The 17,785-nt window shown below is 45.9% G+C and overlaps 1 protein-coding gene across 1 annotated transcript in view; it reads right to left on the reverse strand.

Moving 5' to 3' along the window:
* Window positions 1-17,785, reverse strand: part of METTL3 (methyltransferase 3, N6-adenosine-methyltransferase complex catalytic subunit) — a 159,586-nt gene that overhangs the window by 80,070 nt on the left and 61,731 nt on the right. Inside the window, exons 2-3 of the mRNA XM_078644855.1 lie at window positions 1,629-1,810; window positions 562-957 (exon numbers count right to left, since the gene is read on the reverse strand). Coding sequence (XP_078500981.1) covers window positions 562-957; window positions 1,629-1,810 — 578 coding nt within the window. The remainder of the gene's footprint in view (window positions 1-561; window positions 958-1,628; window positions 1,811-17,785) is intronic.

Here is a 17,785-nt window from a genome sequence, read left to right on the forward strand (position 1 = left end):
GTAAAATAGACATGGCGACATGAAGAAAGGGCCACCAACATGATGACTAGTGCAGGAGACGAATAAGGTGAAGCACAGGAACAAACACAGTTTGACCTGAAGTAGAGTTATTTCACCTGTCACATGGATGTAAAACAGCATGGTTTCTGGTGATGCTGCCAAACTCTTGCCCTACTGCTGCCAACTGTTGATTGGTCCTGGAACCTCCTCCTAACTCTTAACAAGATGAGTGAACCCAGCCCGTTCTCCCAAACCATCTCATACCCTGTTCTAGGCTTCAGCCTGATCTTCCACCAGCTGCCCTTTTCCCTGCCAACAGGCTGATGGCTTCACAATTCTTAGCTCTACTAATTCCCTGTCATTCACCCATCTACCACACATGCCGTGCTTTCTTTGACGCACCCTACCATATCATCCCATCAAATTTCCTCATCCATGCCCCTGCCCATACCGCCAATTCCCTTTGTTACTCTCAGATTCCCTACCCATACTGCCAATGCCACTTATTCCAACCTGCCTCCTTTCTTACTGATTATCTAGCCTCTACAACTGGAAGATTACCTTTTTGCTCTGTTGCTCCTTAGTTGACTGCTGATTCAGCAGGCTCTCAATTTCTAAGTCCAGGTCTGAGGCATGCTTGCGGGACTTCTTTGCAGGCTCCACTACTTTCTTCTCTGCTGATGGGCCAGCCGTGGCAGAAGAGGAGGGAGAAAGGGAAGATGTGGGATCCTGCTCCAGTCGGCGCTTCTGTCGAATGCCAGGCTCAATTACTTCAGGGGCCTGTTTCTCAGCCACAACACATATCATAGCAGACAACTTGCAGTGATCAGCATATATGACGACGGTAGGGCGGTCCTCATCATCTAGCAGGGTACGAGCTTTCACCTCAATTAGCTCTTGGGCTGCAAACTTCTGCAGTATGCTCTCCACGCTCTCCCGGCTGACAGGGACAGTGGCCTGCAAAACAGATTGTGATAGGGTGTGATGCAGCACTAGGAAGGTACTAGAGAAAGGGCCAGACATTTCCACCAAAGTAGTCTACTTAAAAACTCTCAGAACATAGGATCTCCCTAGAAGTCACCCCTGGCACAATATATCCCCTAATATACAAATTGACACCAGGAAATCCCAAATCCCCTTTAATCCACAGATGGCATTTAAAATCTCTGAAGCACATGGCCATTTGCAAAGACCTAGGAAGGCATACATTGTCATGTTGTTTTTCTGTACCAGGCCCTTGTTGGGCACAATTGGCAGGTACTGTTCCCACAGCAGCATGTACCTCCTAATTATTACAAACTGCACATATATCTCAGTTACTATGGCCAAGTTTCAATGGATGCACCCTTACCCAACAGAAGGCAGGCATGCTGGCCTCATACCAAGCACCCTGGCAGACAAAAATTGTCTTATTGTGCCCTCAACAAGCAGAGTGAGATCTTAGCATGGCCCAGACAGGCAGCATGCTGTGTCCCTGCTGACACACTCCCAACCTGACAAAACCCAGGCTGGCACACTGCTGCCATCGTACCCCCAGGACCCAGATGAAAATACAACCTCTTACTAAAACAAACACAGACAACAAACCCACTCAATATTTAACCAAAAGAGTATTCTTCATTCAATACCGTGCTCATTGCCTGCTGGATGGAGACAGAATCTGTGGGCAGTGACAGGGAGAGATCGGACAAGTGATGGAGCAGCTTTTTCTCCAGCTCTGGGTCAATGACCACCTTGGGCACAGAGGCTGGTGAGGATGCTGGCCCAGGGCTGTCACTACGGAAGGAAGGGGATAGGCTGCCCTCCGGATCTGTGAAGATAAGGGAAAACCAAAACAGAAATTCTCAGTAACAAAATCTTGAACATGGCACAGACTTACAACTGCTCAACTACTGAGTGGCACAGTCCTTAAAAAACGCTCAGTTAAGACACTAAATGACATACGAGACAATACTAGTACAAATTAGGGGAGAAAGGGACAAGAGGGAATGGGCCAACCGGAGTTGAACCCTCAAAGTATGTATACATGTACACAGAAAAAAATAATCGGTCTAAAAGGAATATAGTGAACAAAGGACATTTTCAATTTCTCTTACATCATATAGTGTCTAGTACAGTGTTTCTTAACCTGTGTTCTGAGGACCCTTGGGGGTCTGCAAAGCCTACTCAGGTGGCCGATGACTGATAAATAATATTAACAGACTATTTAAGTGTTTAGTAATGAAGACACAAAATAGAAAATAGAAAATTTTAAAACATTCTGCAAATGTGAAGGAGTTTGAAAATGGAGGCTAAAAATTAAGTCAGTATCCTCGGACTGATTCGTGGGAGCAGTGCATATGCATCAAACATAATTAAGTAGGGGCACTGAGTGGCTTCAATTGGACTTAGAATTCAATCTTCCCATTAAAATAATTTTGGATTTTTTTTACATTTGCTTATGAATTAAATACAAATAATTACACATAGGTTCTTTGTTTGATGAATGCTTGTTTCTGTACTTTTTGTATATTGTTTTGTGGTTCAAATCATTGGAAATGCTTAGGCCAGGATGCCCGGCATCCAATAATAACTCAGTGTTCCAGTAATGATTGAATGGGGCCAAGGAAGTCAAAAGGTTAAGAACCACTGTTTTATTGTATCTGTCTGACAGAGAAAGGAATTAGGGAATCTCAGAAATTTTTAAGGAGAGCCCGCGCACACCTAAGCAGATATCATGCTTCATCCTTTGGGCCTCCACATTCGTCAAGAATTATTATAATGACGAATGGGCTTCCAACTTGGTAGGAAGCACTTAGACCATTTTTAGGGCTCGGGCCTAAGCCACCACTAAGTGGAGGCGGAGCTTCCGAGCTCTTATGTGTTAAAAAAAAAATGCAGAAAGGGGTCCGGCTGGCACATTCCGTAGTTTTTAATGGCATCTGCCTAGTGATTCGTCTTCGCTGTGCTGTGTATTTAGTAGCGTTGACGTGATAGGCTATAAGTAATTTACGCGTGCCCGATGTGGCATATTCTGTGCGAGAACGAGCACGGCAGAGTGATTAATCTTAATTAGGAACTGTCAGAGTGCCCGTGTAATGCAATCCAGATGGTGCGAGCGCGTTCACCATTGCATTGCATGTATCATGCGCGCGTTTAACATTTACCTTTCGCGCACGGCAGTCCATTCATTTTAATTAGGAGCTGTCAGAGTGCCGCGTTCACGGCGGAGATAATGGAAAGAATTTTCCTGTAGCTTTAAGGGCAAGGGCAGTCACAGTTGATTTTTTTTTAAGATACCTCGCATACAAGCACCCTTGCCTCGGCAATCCGCGTGTCTTTTAAAATAAAACAATATGGTAGAGTTTAACAGAGATTTTCGCAATAAACAAAAACAGCTATGTAGATTGCGGCGTGTTTTATTTGCCATCACCTTGAGTTGATTTTTACGTACGTTTTTCTCACACACACAGTAGTGAGGATGACAATGCATATCTACAGGCTAGCGATGACAGTGCATCTAGGCTAGCAATGACAGTGCATAATTACAGGCCAGTGATGACACTTCATATCTTCAGGCTAGTGAAGCCAATGCATATCTACAGGCTAGCGATGACAGTGCATATCTACAGGCTAGCGATGACAGAGCATATCTACAGGCTAGCGATGACAGTACATATCTACAGGATAGCAATGACAGCGCATATCTACAGGCTAGCGATGACAGTGCATATCTACAGGCTAGCGATGACAGAGCATATCTACAGGCTAGCGATGACAGTGCATATCTACAGGCTAGCGATGACAGTGCATATCTACAGGCTAGCGATGACAGTGCATATCTTCAGGCTAGTGAAGCCAATGCATATCTACAGGCTAGCGATGACAGTGCATATCTACAGGCTAGCGATGACAGAGCATATCTACAGGCTAGCGGTGACAGTACATATCTACAGGATAGCAATGACAGCGCATATCTACAGGATAGCAATGACAGCGCATATCTACAGGCTAGTGAAGCCAATGCATATCTACAGGCTAGCGATGACAGTGCATATCTACAGGCTAGTGAAGCCAATGCATATCTACAGGCTAGCGATGACAGTGCATATCTACAGGCCAGTGAAGCCAATGCATATCTACAGGCTAGCGATGACAGAGCATATCTACAGGCTAGCGATGACAGTGCATATCTACAGGCTAGCGATGATAATGCATATCTACAGGCTAGCGATGACAGTGCATATCTACAGGATAGCAATGACAGTGCATATCTACAGGCTAGCGATGACAGTGCATATCTACAGGCTAGCGATGACGGTGCATATCTACAGGCTAGTGAAGCCAATGCATATCTACATGCTAGCGATGACAGTGCATATCTACAGGCTAGCGATGACAGTGCATATCTACAGGCTAGCGATGATAATGCATATCTACAGGCTAGCGACGACAGCGCATATCTACAGGATAGCAATGACAGCGCATATCTACAGGCTAGCGATGACAGAGCATATCTACAGGCTAGCGATGACAGTGCATATCTACAGGCTAGTGAAGCCAATGCATATCTACAGGCTAGCGATGACAGTGCATATCTACAGGCTAGCGATGACAGAGCATATCTACAGGCTAGCGATGACAGTGCATATCTACAGGCTAGCGATGACAGTGCATATCTACAGGCTAGCGATGACAAAGCATATCTACAGGCTAGCGGTGACAGTGCATATCTACAGGCTTGTGAAGCCAATGCATATCTACAGGCTAGCGATGACAGCGATGACAGTGCATATCTACAGGCTAGTGAAGCCAATGCATATCTACAGGCTAGCGATGACAGTGCATATCTACAGGCTAGCGATGACAGAGCATATCTACAGGCTAGCGATGACAGTGCATATCTACAGGCTAGCGATGACAATGCATATCTACAGGCTAGCGATGATAATGCATATCTACAGGCTAGCGATGACAGCGCATATCTACAGGATAGCAATGACAGCTCATATCTACAGGCTAGTGAATCCAATGCGTATCTACAGGCTAGCGATGACAGTGCATATCTACAGGCTAGTGAAGCCAATGTATATCTACAGGCTTGCGATGACAGTGCATATCTACAGGCTAGCGATGACAGAGCATATCTACAGGCTAGCGATGACAGTGCATATCTACAGGCTTGTGAAGCCAATGCATATCTACAGGCTAGCGATGACCGAGCATATCTACAGGCTAGCGATGACAGCGCATATCTACAGGCTAGCGATGACAGCGCATATCTACAGGATAGCAATGACAGCGCATATCTACAGGCTAGTGAAGCCAATGCATATCTACAGGCTAGCGATGACAGTGCATATCTACAGGCTAGTGAAGCCAATGCATATCTACAGGCTAGTGAAGCCAATGCATATCTACAGGCTTGCGATGACAGTGCATATCTACAGGCTAGCTACGACAGCGCATATCTACAGGATAGCAATGACAGCGCATATCTACAGGCTAGTGAAGCCAATGCATATCTACAGGCTAGCGATGACAGTGCATATCTACAGGCTAGTGAAGCCAATGCATATCTACAGGCTTGCGATGACAGTGCATATCTACAGGCTAGCGATGACAGTGCATATCTACAGGCTAGCGATGACAGTGCATATCTACAGGCTAGTGAAGCCAATGCATATCTACAGGCTAGCGATGACAGCGATGCCAGTGCATATCTACAGGCTAGTGAAGCCAATGCATATCTACAGGCTAGCGATGACAGTGCATATCTACAGGCTAGCGATGACAGAGCATATCTACAGGCTAGCGATGACAGTGCATATCTACAGGCTAGCGATGACATGCATTATCATCGCTAGCCTGTAGATATGCGCTGTCATTGCTATCCTGTAGATATGCGCTGTCATCGCTAGCCTGTAGATATGCATTATCATTGCTAGCCTGTAGATATGCACTATCTACAGGCTAGCGATGACAGCGCATATCTACAGGATAGCAATGACAGCGCATATCTACAGGCTAGTGAAGCCAATGCATATCTACAGGCTAGCGATGACAGTGCATATCTACAGGCTAGTGAAGCCAATGCATATCTACAGGCTAGCGATGACAGTGCATATCTACAGGCTAGCGATGACAGAGCATATCTACAGGCTAGCGATGACAGAGCATATCTACAGGCTAGCGGTGACAGTGCATATCTACAGGCTAGCGATGACAGTGCATATCTACAGGCTAGCGATGATAATGCATATCTACAGGCTAGCGATGACAGCGCATATCTACAGGATAGCAATGACAGCGCATATCTACAGGCTAGTGAAGCCAATGCATATCTACAGGCTAGCGATGACAGTGCATATCTACAGGCTAGTAAAGCCAATGCATATCTACAGGCTTGCGATGACAGTGCATATCTACAGGCTAGCGATGACAGTGCATATCTACAGGCTAGCAATGACGGTGCATATCTACAGGCTAGTGAAGCCAATGCATATCTACAGGCTAGCGATGACAGCGATGACAGCGATGACAGTGCATATCTACAGGCTAGTGAAGCCAATGCATATCTACAGGCTAGCGATGACAGTGCATATCTACAGGCTAGCGATGACAGAGCATATCTACAGGCTAGCGATGACAGTGCATATCTACAGGCTAGCGATGACAGTGCATATCTACAGGCTAGCGATGATAATGCATATCTACAGGCTAGCGATGACAGCGCATATCTCAGGATAGCAATGACAGCGCATATCTACAGGCTAGTGAAGCCAATGCATATCTACAGGCTAGCGATGACAGTGCATATCTACAGGCTAGTGAAGCCAATGCATATCTACAGGCTAGCGATGACAGTGCATATCTACAGGCTAGCGATGACAGAGCATATCTACAGGCTAGCGATGACAGAGCATATCTACAGGCTAGCGATGACAGTGCATATCTACAGGCTAGCGATGATAATGCATATCTACAGGCTAGCGACGACAGCGCATATCTACAGGATAGCAATGACAGCGCATATCTACAGGCTAGCGATGACAGTGCATATCTACAGGCTAGCGATGATGGTGTATATCTACAGGCTAGTGAAGCCAATGCATATCTACAGGCTAGCGATGACAGTGCATATCTACAGGCTAGCGATGACAGTGCATACACTCACAAGGAGACCACAGCCAGCTGAGGTGCAATCTTCTCCCACTCACAAGAACGACATCACAGGCAGCAGCAGTGCAAGCTTTTTACACTCACAAGGAGACCAAAGGCAGCAGAGGTGCAAGCTTCTCACACTCACAAGAAGGACATCACAGGCAAGTGGTGCAATATTCGCACACTCACAAGGAGATCACTGGCAGTACACACCACATGAACACACTCCATAACACATAGCAACAATACATTGGCATTTACAATGCCATTAGCTCAAACTCAAATAAATCCGATCCCGATTGCATTTCTAATGCTTGTTTTTAAAGGGGGAGAAAAGTTGGTGGATTGGTTTGTCTAATATAAAAATAGCCTAGGTATCTCAAGTATCTTTTTACTAAGACGAGGACCCAGGAGAGGATTAAAACTGAGTGGTCAATTCCTAGGAGGGTAATTATTTCCACATCGTTCTGGTAGACTTGTTTCTGCCTATTAGTCCCAGAGGTGACCAGAGGTGACTTTGGAATTCGTTAGGACCAGATTCTCCATTTGATGCAAAAACTATGCCACATGCATTTCAGTCTTCATATACTCATTCACACATCTTGTGATTATAAGGGTACTAAAGGAATACTCATGTAGAAAATTCAAAGACCAAATGAAAACCTAAAAATGAACGTATAAACAAAGAGTAAATGAAAACAAGTAGCATGTAGTGTGTGCTCAGTGCATGCTGAGCAAGCTTGGTGACACTGCAAACACACAAGTGAAAACAAATCCAACTTAGTAGGTGTGAAGAAATGGGTTATATTATATGGTGGGGTTGTGCAAACTCCCCGTGTAATATACTGATCAATCCCTTTAGCACTAGTAGCTTTCGTTTGTTAAATATTTAACTCAACTCCGTGTAGATGAGGCTCTGAACAATCAGACTTACATAAGGAATGTGTGTAAAGCAATTATACAGCACCAAAACAACTGAGGAAGTAATACACACGACAGAAAAGAAACCAAACACCACTTTATAAAAACAGATTCGATTTTTATGTACATTTAGACACCAAAACAAAAAAGATTCACCAGAGGGTTCCGGAAATACAGAATTTACAAGGTATGGTAAATCAACACTTTTTACTTAACCATGAACAGGCACTGACAAATACAATTTATTTGACACTTAGAAGCCTTTTCAGGTAAAACTTTAAGTATCAACGTAGTTACTTGAAGTTACTTTAGGCTACCAACTCCACCAGGGAGCCAGTAAGGGGGGCCAACAAGGTCCACAAAAACAGTTACTGTTCCAGGAAAAGTCGCCCTTAGTTCAATTCCAGTGTCAGTGGCTCTTTGCCATTGACGTCTATAGAGTGGTCCTGATGCCAGGGATACAGGATCCGGAAGATGCGCAAGGATGCTGAAGATGCTGTGTGGTCGCCGTTGGTCTTCCAAGGGCTACTGCTCGGTCTCTGGATTTCGTGAGGCATCCTGGCCACAAGGGTCGGCATCCCTAGAAGTCCTTTCGAGCTTGGCAGAAGTCCACTCAGCAATGGGCTACCAGTCTCACGGAACATCGGTTCTGGTGGCTCAGTGACTAATGATTCCACTGCAGGGGCCTGTGCTCGACCTCATGGTCACAGGTTCAAATCCAGGCGGGTCCACTCAGTCTTTCATCCATTTGAGGTCGATAAAATGAGTACCAGTGAGTTGGGTAACAATATACATCTGTTATTTCAGCGCCAAGATGCCCTGTTGCTGGGGTGAATGTGCGCTTTACAAATACACCTGTTATGTCTTCTTTTGATGGTAAACTTGCCTTCTGGGTGGCCTAGCTGTACTCACCCAATTTTCCTGGGTCCTGCAGACTCTGGGGCAACTTTTGAGCTTTAGATGTGGGTCCCTTGGGATGCACAGCAGTGAAGAGTGGCGATTCTGGAATCTGGGCTACCAACTCACCCCAGCAGGCTTCTTCAGCTGTTGTGGACCTGTGCTGCAAACAGGAGGTCAGCCACTGACCCTGCGAGTCTCTTGCTTTGGTTGGGCTCTCGACTCGCCTTCTCCATGAGCAGGACATATCTGGCAGAGTCTCTTCTTTGATAGCCACCAGTTTCAGCAGGTGCAGTCCATGTCAGGGCAGCCTCTCTTCACTAGGTCCTTGGTGCAGCAGGGTAGTCCTTCTGTCCTCTTCTCCAGTCCATCGAGATTTGAGTTCTGGGTGAAAGGGGTGCCTTTTTTATGCCCAGAAAGGGGCTTCAGGGAACGTGCGGACACTAGCTGCTTGGCTAGCGTGTGCCCTCCTGCCTGATGCCAACTTCTTTTTATGTGTAGCATATAGCTATCCCAGACGTCTCTATTCTGCCCACCCTCAAGATGGCAGAACCCCTCTCAGCATGTAGAGCTCACTAGCTCTACATGGTCTGGCTACCAAGGGGGCTTCACTCTTCTGAAAATCAGTTTGGCTACTGGTTCCCCCTCTCTGTCCTGGGTGCAAGCCTGTCTACCAAAACAATACAGGAACCTTTCTGAATGAATGAATGATACAACTTATAAAGTGCATGAATACCCGGAGGCGCCTTGGCGCTATACAGAGTAAAAAGGAGCAGAACAAGCTAAGTAGTGTTAATAGAGATCATTGATTAAATAACCAGGTTCTAAGACTCTTTCTAAAGACCGAGAGTGAAGGCGCTATTTTCAGTTCAACTGGCAGACAGTTCCAATGAAGAGTCGTAATTCTGAAAAAGAAAGTTTCCACCCAGGTGACGCGTCTGAAGGGAACAACCCTCAAGAGACTGGCTGAACATGACCGCAACGTTCTGCCTGGAATATACTGCATAAAATTCTTCCTGAGGTAGACTTGGACTTTTCCATAGAGTGTTTTATATGCTAAACAAAGAGCCTTGAAGGTAATGCCACGATAGAACGGGAGCCAATGCAACTGTCTGATGGAGGCCCTGGCAGACCGGGAGCCAATGCAACTATCTGATGGAGGCCCTGGCAGACTGAAATGTAGGGATTCCTAGAAGAAAACGTGCCGCCGCATTTTGAATGGTCTGCAATTTCTTAAGTGACCCTTTGGAAGGCTGATGTAAAGACTGTTACAATAGTCCATTTGCGACAGAACCAGTGCGATCACCACCGCCTTCACAAGATCAGGTGGAAGAAATGTTTTGTTTTGGGGTTTTTTTGCCAGTAAAAGGAGGATGTCGTGATCAGGTTAACTTGTTCTCTATATTTTAGCTCCTTGTCCAACAGAAATCTCAGGTGTTTTACTTTGGGTGTAGGCGTAGGTGCCGAACCCAAGTCAGAGGGCCATCAGCTAGGAGGCCAGATGGCCAGATTATTGCAGAACTGAATAACCACTGTTTGAGGAGTTAAGCATCAGGCAGTTGTTGGCCATCCAACTACCCACTGCACTCATACAGTTGCTAAGCGTACTGCCAGAGTATCTTTCATTTTTTGACAGAGAGACAATTATTTGTGTGTCATCGGTGTAAGGCGCCAAGGACAGATCGATATATTTGATGAGAGCGGCAAGAGGTGTGACAGAGATTAAACAAGGTGGGGGACAAAGAGAAACCCTGAGTAACCCCAAAAGGCAGACAGCACGGCAGCTCGGAGTTGAAAGTACCTAAAGATACCGCTTGTTGGTGCCCTGAAAGGAAATATTTAATTAGCGCCAGTGCTGAGTTGTCAATCCCTAAACCCTGCAGCCGATCAACCAGTAGCTTCAGATTGACCGTAGCGAAGGCAGGTGAGAGATCCAGCAGTATCAAAACTGCGTTGCCTCCACTGTCAAGAGATGATCTAATATCCACTGTGGCTGTGAGAAGAGCAGTTTCGGTACTGTAATTATTTTTTAAGCAGAACTGTGCATCATCAAAGAGATGATTAGCCTCAATAAAGGAGGAGAGTTGTTCACCATTTGCCCTTCAAAGGCAGCTTCCCCTTTGAAGCTCGCCTTTTGGGCTAATATCCGTGTGGCTTCCTGCCACACCCCCACGCAGGCTTCTATTGTGTCCTTTCCTGGGAGTCATTTGCACATCTCCCCAAGGGGGGGCAGAAAGCTGTCTCAAGGACAGACCCCATGGGCAACCGTGAATGGGCATAGGAGACTTTGGCTACAAAGTCGCAATTTTCTAAAAGTTGCACACTGCAACAAGTTACAATAATTTCGACTTGGCCATCAGTTGGGCTTAATGTAACAAGTTTGTTTTTTTCAACCATTTGTATTGATTTCAATCAATGCAGACAATGTTACATCAATTACAGCAGTCAGTTAAGAGCTAAATCACATTACAGGTTCCCAAAAGGTCTAGATACCCTTAGCAATGGAATCAAGCACCAAAGGAGGCATTGGTTCAAAACACTACACATAAATCAACAAACTTGCTACTGGCAGGTCATAACAGTCAGTTAGTATAGATTGCTGCTCAAATAATATATAAGCATATTACCACTTGTTGGTGAAACCAGTAGGATCTGAATCTAAACGTGAATAGGGTAATAAAGTAAAAGTTACATGGACGGACAGTCCAATTACAGACATAATGTTCGAACCAAAAGATAATAGGGGAACATGCGGGTCGAGAAAGGGGACACAGCAGGGAACCCTCACAGAGTGCAAGAGAGCGTATTGGATGCCACAGCTCCCCATCTTTCTCTGGACATCAGGGCTCCTCTGAGAGTACCTGCAGCACATGGAAGAGTGTGTCCCTCTCCAGTGCAATGGGAACTTTGCAAAAGCCTATAGCTTCTTCCCTGCTGAGTGAAACGGATTCAGCCTTACACCACTACAGGGTCGTCGCGTACAAATGTGGTGGTGTTGTTTGATACCTCACAGTATCAACTTTAGTAGCCTCAGTCAGAAATTAGTATGGCTAAGGTGTCAGCTTGTAACACTGCACTCGCCAATGGGCGCTACTAACCTTTTCCACAGTAAAAACAACAATGGAGGGTTTTTACTGCTGGAAAATGTAGAAGGGGTTTTACTGCTGGAACATTTAAAGTACATGTTCCACTTTCTAATATACAGCACCCAGCCTTAGGCTTGGTACGCCTACATTAGGGGTGACTTACATTTATTAAACAAGCATTTACAATGCAATGGTTTCGCCTTTGGAAAAGTTAGAGCTATTGGCATTGTAAATGACAAATTTTGTATTTATGTGTTGGTTTTGAAAACAGATAAATAAATGGCATTGTCATTTACATTGCCATTAGCTTAATCTCTTGCAAATGTGAGACCTATTGTACCCTACGGACGAGCTCAGCAGACAGCAATTACTACCACACACACACACCCAGAGCCACACACACACACACCCACCCAGAGCCACACACACCCACTCAGAATATTAATATTTGGCTTTTAAGGACTAAAAAGAATGTATTTACCATAACCAGGATTCCGATTTATGTACAAGGTAATGTGAGAATCTGTATTACTTGATCGAAAATCAGGTTCTGAAATGACCAAAGGGGTAAATATTCATACTAATATTCTCCTAGATTATTAGATTACAAGCTTCATATCTATTACCATCAAGACCTGTCAGGGGCGTAGCTAGAGCTTGTGGCGCCCGGGGCTATCCCTCAGGTTGCCGCCCCTTGGAAGAGGGGAGGGTGCTGGGGAAAAAGGACGGTGAGCACAATTAAGAGACAAAATAACAGGCCCCGCCATTGTGTGCCAGCCATCTTATTATTAAAGAACAACAGACCAGGAAGCAGTGTTGCAGCCTTGATTGGATGACTGGTGTTATTGTGACACTGGTAACCTTTCCATGAGTCAGTCCTGTTTTATAGGCACACGGAGTTCACTAACTAGGGTGTAAGGTGAAGCGATTTTGGAACGAGCTACAATATTACTGTGCCCTTTAAGATATAAAGGGAGGGTGACAGGGAACGACTTGCACAAATCTAGCTCATAAAAGCCCACCACTGAGATCCAGATTGTGTCAATATTTCCACCCTTCCTCGTGAATAGAAAAGTTGCCTGCATAGGAGGGATTATGGGTATATTACTTCTCTCCCCCCTCTGTGGTAAAGTGGACGATGCCTAACTAAGGGATTTTAAAGTAGTGGTTCATAGCTGCCAAGGTTTCAGATTGCTTTGTGTGACATTTTCATAATTTCAGCGTAATTATGAGTGACATTTCAAAAACTAGGTGTGACACTTTTTCCGCAAATCAAAACCATGGAATTAGAACGAGGGAAACATAAATATCAGACATTACACCCATAGGGGTCACAACCCGGACACAGACTGTACTTTATTTCAAAAAGACACAATGAGCAGTTTAATAAAAATCAATTTGCGGATTATAGCATGGTTCGCAGCCCCGCTCATTATTTATTATTTACCCGAGGCTGAAAATACATGTTATTGCTATTCTAAGCCATTACCATACGACACAGTAAGGCATCGGAGGGAGGGGGGTGGGGCAGGGCAAGCCTCAGGAAGAGAGGCTGACTGAAGTACACATGGCCTAGTTCAGAGCCCGACTGTAAGCTGTATTCTCAAAAAAAAAAAACTTTTTGAGAGAGTGAGCAGTTATATTCATAAATAGTTGCACGCCCGTCAGCCCTGGCCATGGTTTACTGGTATGTCACCGCCTCTACCTAAGAGTACTTGCACCAGTGCGTGTCATGCAGGCTGTCTAAAAACACACATATGGCACAGAAGTCTTAATTTTAAAACATACCGGCACTCTCTCTCTCTGGTACATACTTCATTCTGATGACCAATGGCTTCGTGTGGCAGCTGAGCCCAACTCCAGCACTTCTCCTCCGGGGCTCCATGCGTCTCCGGGCGGGACTTCCGTCAGCTGGAGGAACACAACTCCGCTCCTGCCGTCTCTTCCCCCGGGGCTCCCTCAGCACACGGGAGCCCCGCACCATCCAGCACTTCTCCTCCGGGGCTCCATGCGTCTCCGGGCGGGACTTCCGGCCTTCTCTCCCACGCACCATGCCAACGGTGCTTCACCCTAACCCCCGTTTCCCCTCCCTTGCCCCACAGGACTCTGCTGACTTGCCTGACGCCGCGGCACCTGAGCCCTTCGAAGCATTCTTGAAGGGAGAGGACACGGACGGCGGGAGTGGGCGGGAGGGGGCGGGAGGGGACACGGACGGCGGGAGGGGGCGGGAGGGGACACGGACGGCGGGAGGGGGCGGGAAACGTGCACAGGACAGCGAGGGGGGGGGGCGGAAAGGCACACGGAGGGGGCGGGACGGACGGCGGGAGGGGGCGGGAGAGGACACTGAGGGGGCGGGAATAGTAGGATAGTGAATGAAGCTCACAACTGAATATTGCAGTCGGTCTTACCCTTTAAGAAATAGAGCGCATATAATATAAGGCCAGCAACATTTTCCGAGCGTTTTCAACATTCTTTTGCTCACTGTAGCTGAGTGTATGCAGAACATATTGAGGGTAAGTGGGCCGTGCATAATAAGCAGGTGCCATTTTCAGAGATGCATAAAAATAGTAAAAGTGGAACAGCTGCTGAGTAAAAACATACCGGCGTGTTCTTTTGAGAAAATAGAACACTAAAAATGATAAATTAATCTACTGCTCTCGTTTTGAACAAATTTATCATTGAGATTCTTTTTACTAGTAATAGTACATAAAGTATTTATAACCCATATTAAGAAAAACAAGATTAAACGTGCTTAGATGACTGAGCAAAATGTACAAAATCTCACCCTCCGTTCCTATTGTACCACCAGATTCCAGTTTTCTTAATTACATAAAAATGAATCGGATATGAAATTATAAGCGTACCTTAACAAGCTAAGTGAAACGCAATAATGTAGTTTGCATTGACCGTGGATTGGACTCTGTTGCAGGAAATGGCCCTTTCTCCCGCGTGACTGCTGGCCCACATAATGCCTCGACTTCTGAGCGGTGACGGGTGGCGTTGTCTTGGATTGCTAGATGCGAGTTATGGTATGCGCTTCAGCTTCTCCAAACGCAACCTTGTCCATAGGTTCCCATCACAGACTCCTTCACTTAAACCGACCACCACTTCTGCCTCAGAGGACACGGACGGCGGGAGTGGGCGGGAGGGGGCGGGAGGGGACACGGACGGCGGGAGGGGGCGGGAGGGGACACGGACGGCGGGAGGGGGCGGGAGGGGGCAGGAGGGGACACGGACGGCGGGAGGGGGCGGGAGGGGACGGGAAACGTGCACAGGACAGCGAGGGGGGGCGGAAAGGCACACGGAGGGGGCGGGACGGACGGCGGGAGGGGGCGGGAGTGGACACGGAGGGGGCGGGAATGGACAGCGCATCTGAATTCACTTTCAGTGAAAGGGGAGGGAACGGGAAAAAACGTAACTCCGCCCTGGGAAAAAATCTCGGGAACGCCCCCGAATCTGGTCCGGCCTTGACGGACAGATCCGGCACTCAATGGCTAGCCTCCATTTATGGAGCTAGCCAATGAGAGCCGGGGGACGTTCCCGAAGTGCTTAGTGTCGACATAGGATTTCACCTGCGCTGAAAGGCTGCGCAGAGCGCAGCCTTCGGCAGGCGAAACCCAAAAACGGACAACTGGGTTTTGCCATTGCTTTAAATTGAAAAGGGGAGTTAGCAGTTTTAAAACTTCCCTTCCAATTCTACAGTGGCCGACTGGGAGCCATGTTTTACCTTTGTCACACCTAGGGTGGCAGAACCAGTGCTGGAGTCCCTAGGGTGACCCTCTTGCTTACAAGACCTGGATACTATATACTAGGGACGTACAAGTAAGTTACCTTATGCTAATTGGGTACAAGCTAATCAAACATGCACAATTTTTTCTCTTTTAACTTTGTTTATGCATTTTGCGCATAACCAAGTCTATATAGAACAGTAGCGGAATGTAGTTGACAAGGCACAATCATCGACCTTACCTACAATAACATCTTTTAGTACCACACTATTCTTCAGCAGCAATATTGAGTACGTCGAGCGTCATCATCAGTTACATTATTTTGTATTCCATGTTTGGGTGGCTAGGTTCCCCCATCCATCTATCTAACATTTCAGACTAGTCATGCAGAACCTTAACCACCTTTTCGTCTGTATGGACCATTCTCGGATGTATTGCTTCCGCTGTTGCCCACTCTAGTACATCCTTCTTCCATGATTTCTTCCCAGGGGGCCTGTGGGCGGTACCAGCAGATTTCAATGCGCCAATTTCGATCCTACAGAAGTAAACCTACACCACAGTCTTGATTCCCAGGGCCGGGGAACGAGGTTCAATAAACAATGTCCTACAATTCATTACAGCCCAAGCCCAACTATGTTTCGAAGCCTATCAACTACCCCTTGCCAATACTCAAGTACAGAGGCACAGCTCCACGTAATATGGAGAAATTCAGCCTCAGCCCCTCCCCACATCTTGACATGCTGGTGATAAAGCTGGGAATATTCTGTGCGGTCGTGAGGGTTCCATGTATAAGTGATGTACTATGTGAAAATGCACACACACACCTACATACATACATAGATACACACACACTCATTTTAAATTTTAAAGTGATGGTATAGTTAATTGCTGAAATGGGATAGAAACTAACGTTTAAAAAACGGAAAATCCCTGAAAATCGCCAATTACAGGATAGTGAACTAATCATAACTTTTGCTGCTGTCATGCACTGCTTATGACCTCACGTATAGTAACACTCATGAGATGTTAAATCACATCATTGATGACATCCCTGGCAAGACCTGGCCCCAGTTCTCCACCGGTAGCCAATTGCCCAAGTACGCACAGCCTTTGGCCATGCCAATAGCTGGCTTGGCCGCAGTGCCTGCACTTTTGCCATGCCCCCTGAACCAACCCCTCCACCCATTGGCGTGCAACACCTCACAGCTGTCCAACTCCCAATCCGTCCCCTAGCCGCAGCTTAGCCCTGCATCTAACTCACAGCAGGTAGTCAACCCCCACTGCCCATGGTCTACAGTCTGCACAATGACAGATGCCAATACTTTCTCTCTTCTAGGTAGTTCCCTTTTAGCTTACACGTGCTAATTATTTAAAAGTGTATTTGCAAGCTTGATATGAAATGCACATTTTAATTATGTTAATTTCTTTAAAACGTGATAATCAAGTCTACTTGAATGTATCCACAGTACTTAATATAATTTTTATTACGTTATGAACAAAGTTTCAGAAAAAGTTGATAACTAGATGTCGGGTTTATTGTTAATGTTCAAGAGAACACAGTATTGGCAAACAAAATAAGTGTAAAGGTATCAGGACACTTTGCTAATGGTTGATCCTGAAGAATTTGAAAACGACTAAATAATATAATATAAGCTAAGCACTGTGTGCAATGGTTTTGAAAGGAGCTTCGAGCCAAGCAATACAAATGAGACAGGCCACGCAGAATCGCATCTCCCACTTTGGCTGCACTGATCAGCCTAGCTGCAAGCACAAGACAAGAATTGAAGGGTTGCTACTATTGCGAACATAAAATCTTATTGTTCAGATAGTTATGAGGTAGTGAATCATCTCTGAAACTCAAATCAGAAGTTCCTTTTAGAGCCAAGATAAGCTTAGTAAAGAGAAGAATGGGAGTGGCATTGCTATAAAGTTATACAGCAAATATGTTGGACCTTTTCCTGTTTACACTTTTAGTAACCGTTGCAGCTACCATTCCTTTTATCTTGATTG

This window comes from Lissotriton helveticus, chromosome 5_1 (genome assembly GCF_964261635.1).
Source record: "Lissotriton helveticus chromosome 5_1, aLisHel1.1, whole genome shotgun sequence".
Classification (NCBI taxonomy): domain Eukaryota; kingdom Metazoa; phylum Chordata; class Amphibia; order Caudata; family Salamandridae; genus Lissotriton; species Lissotriton helveticus.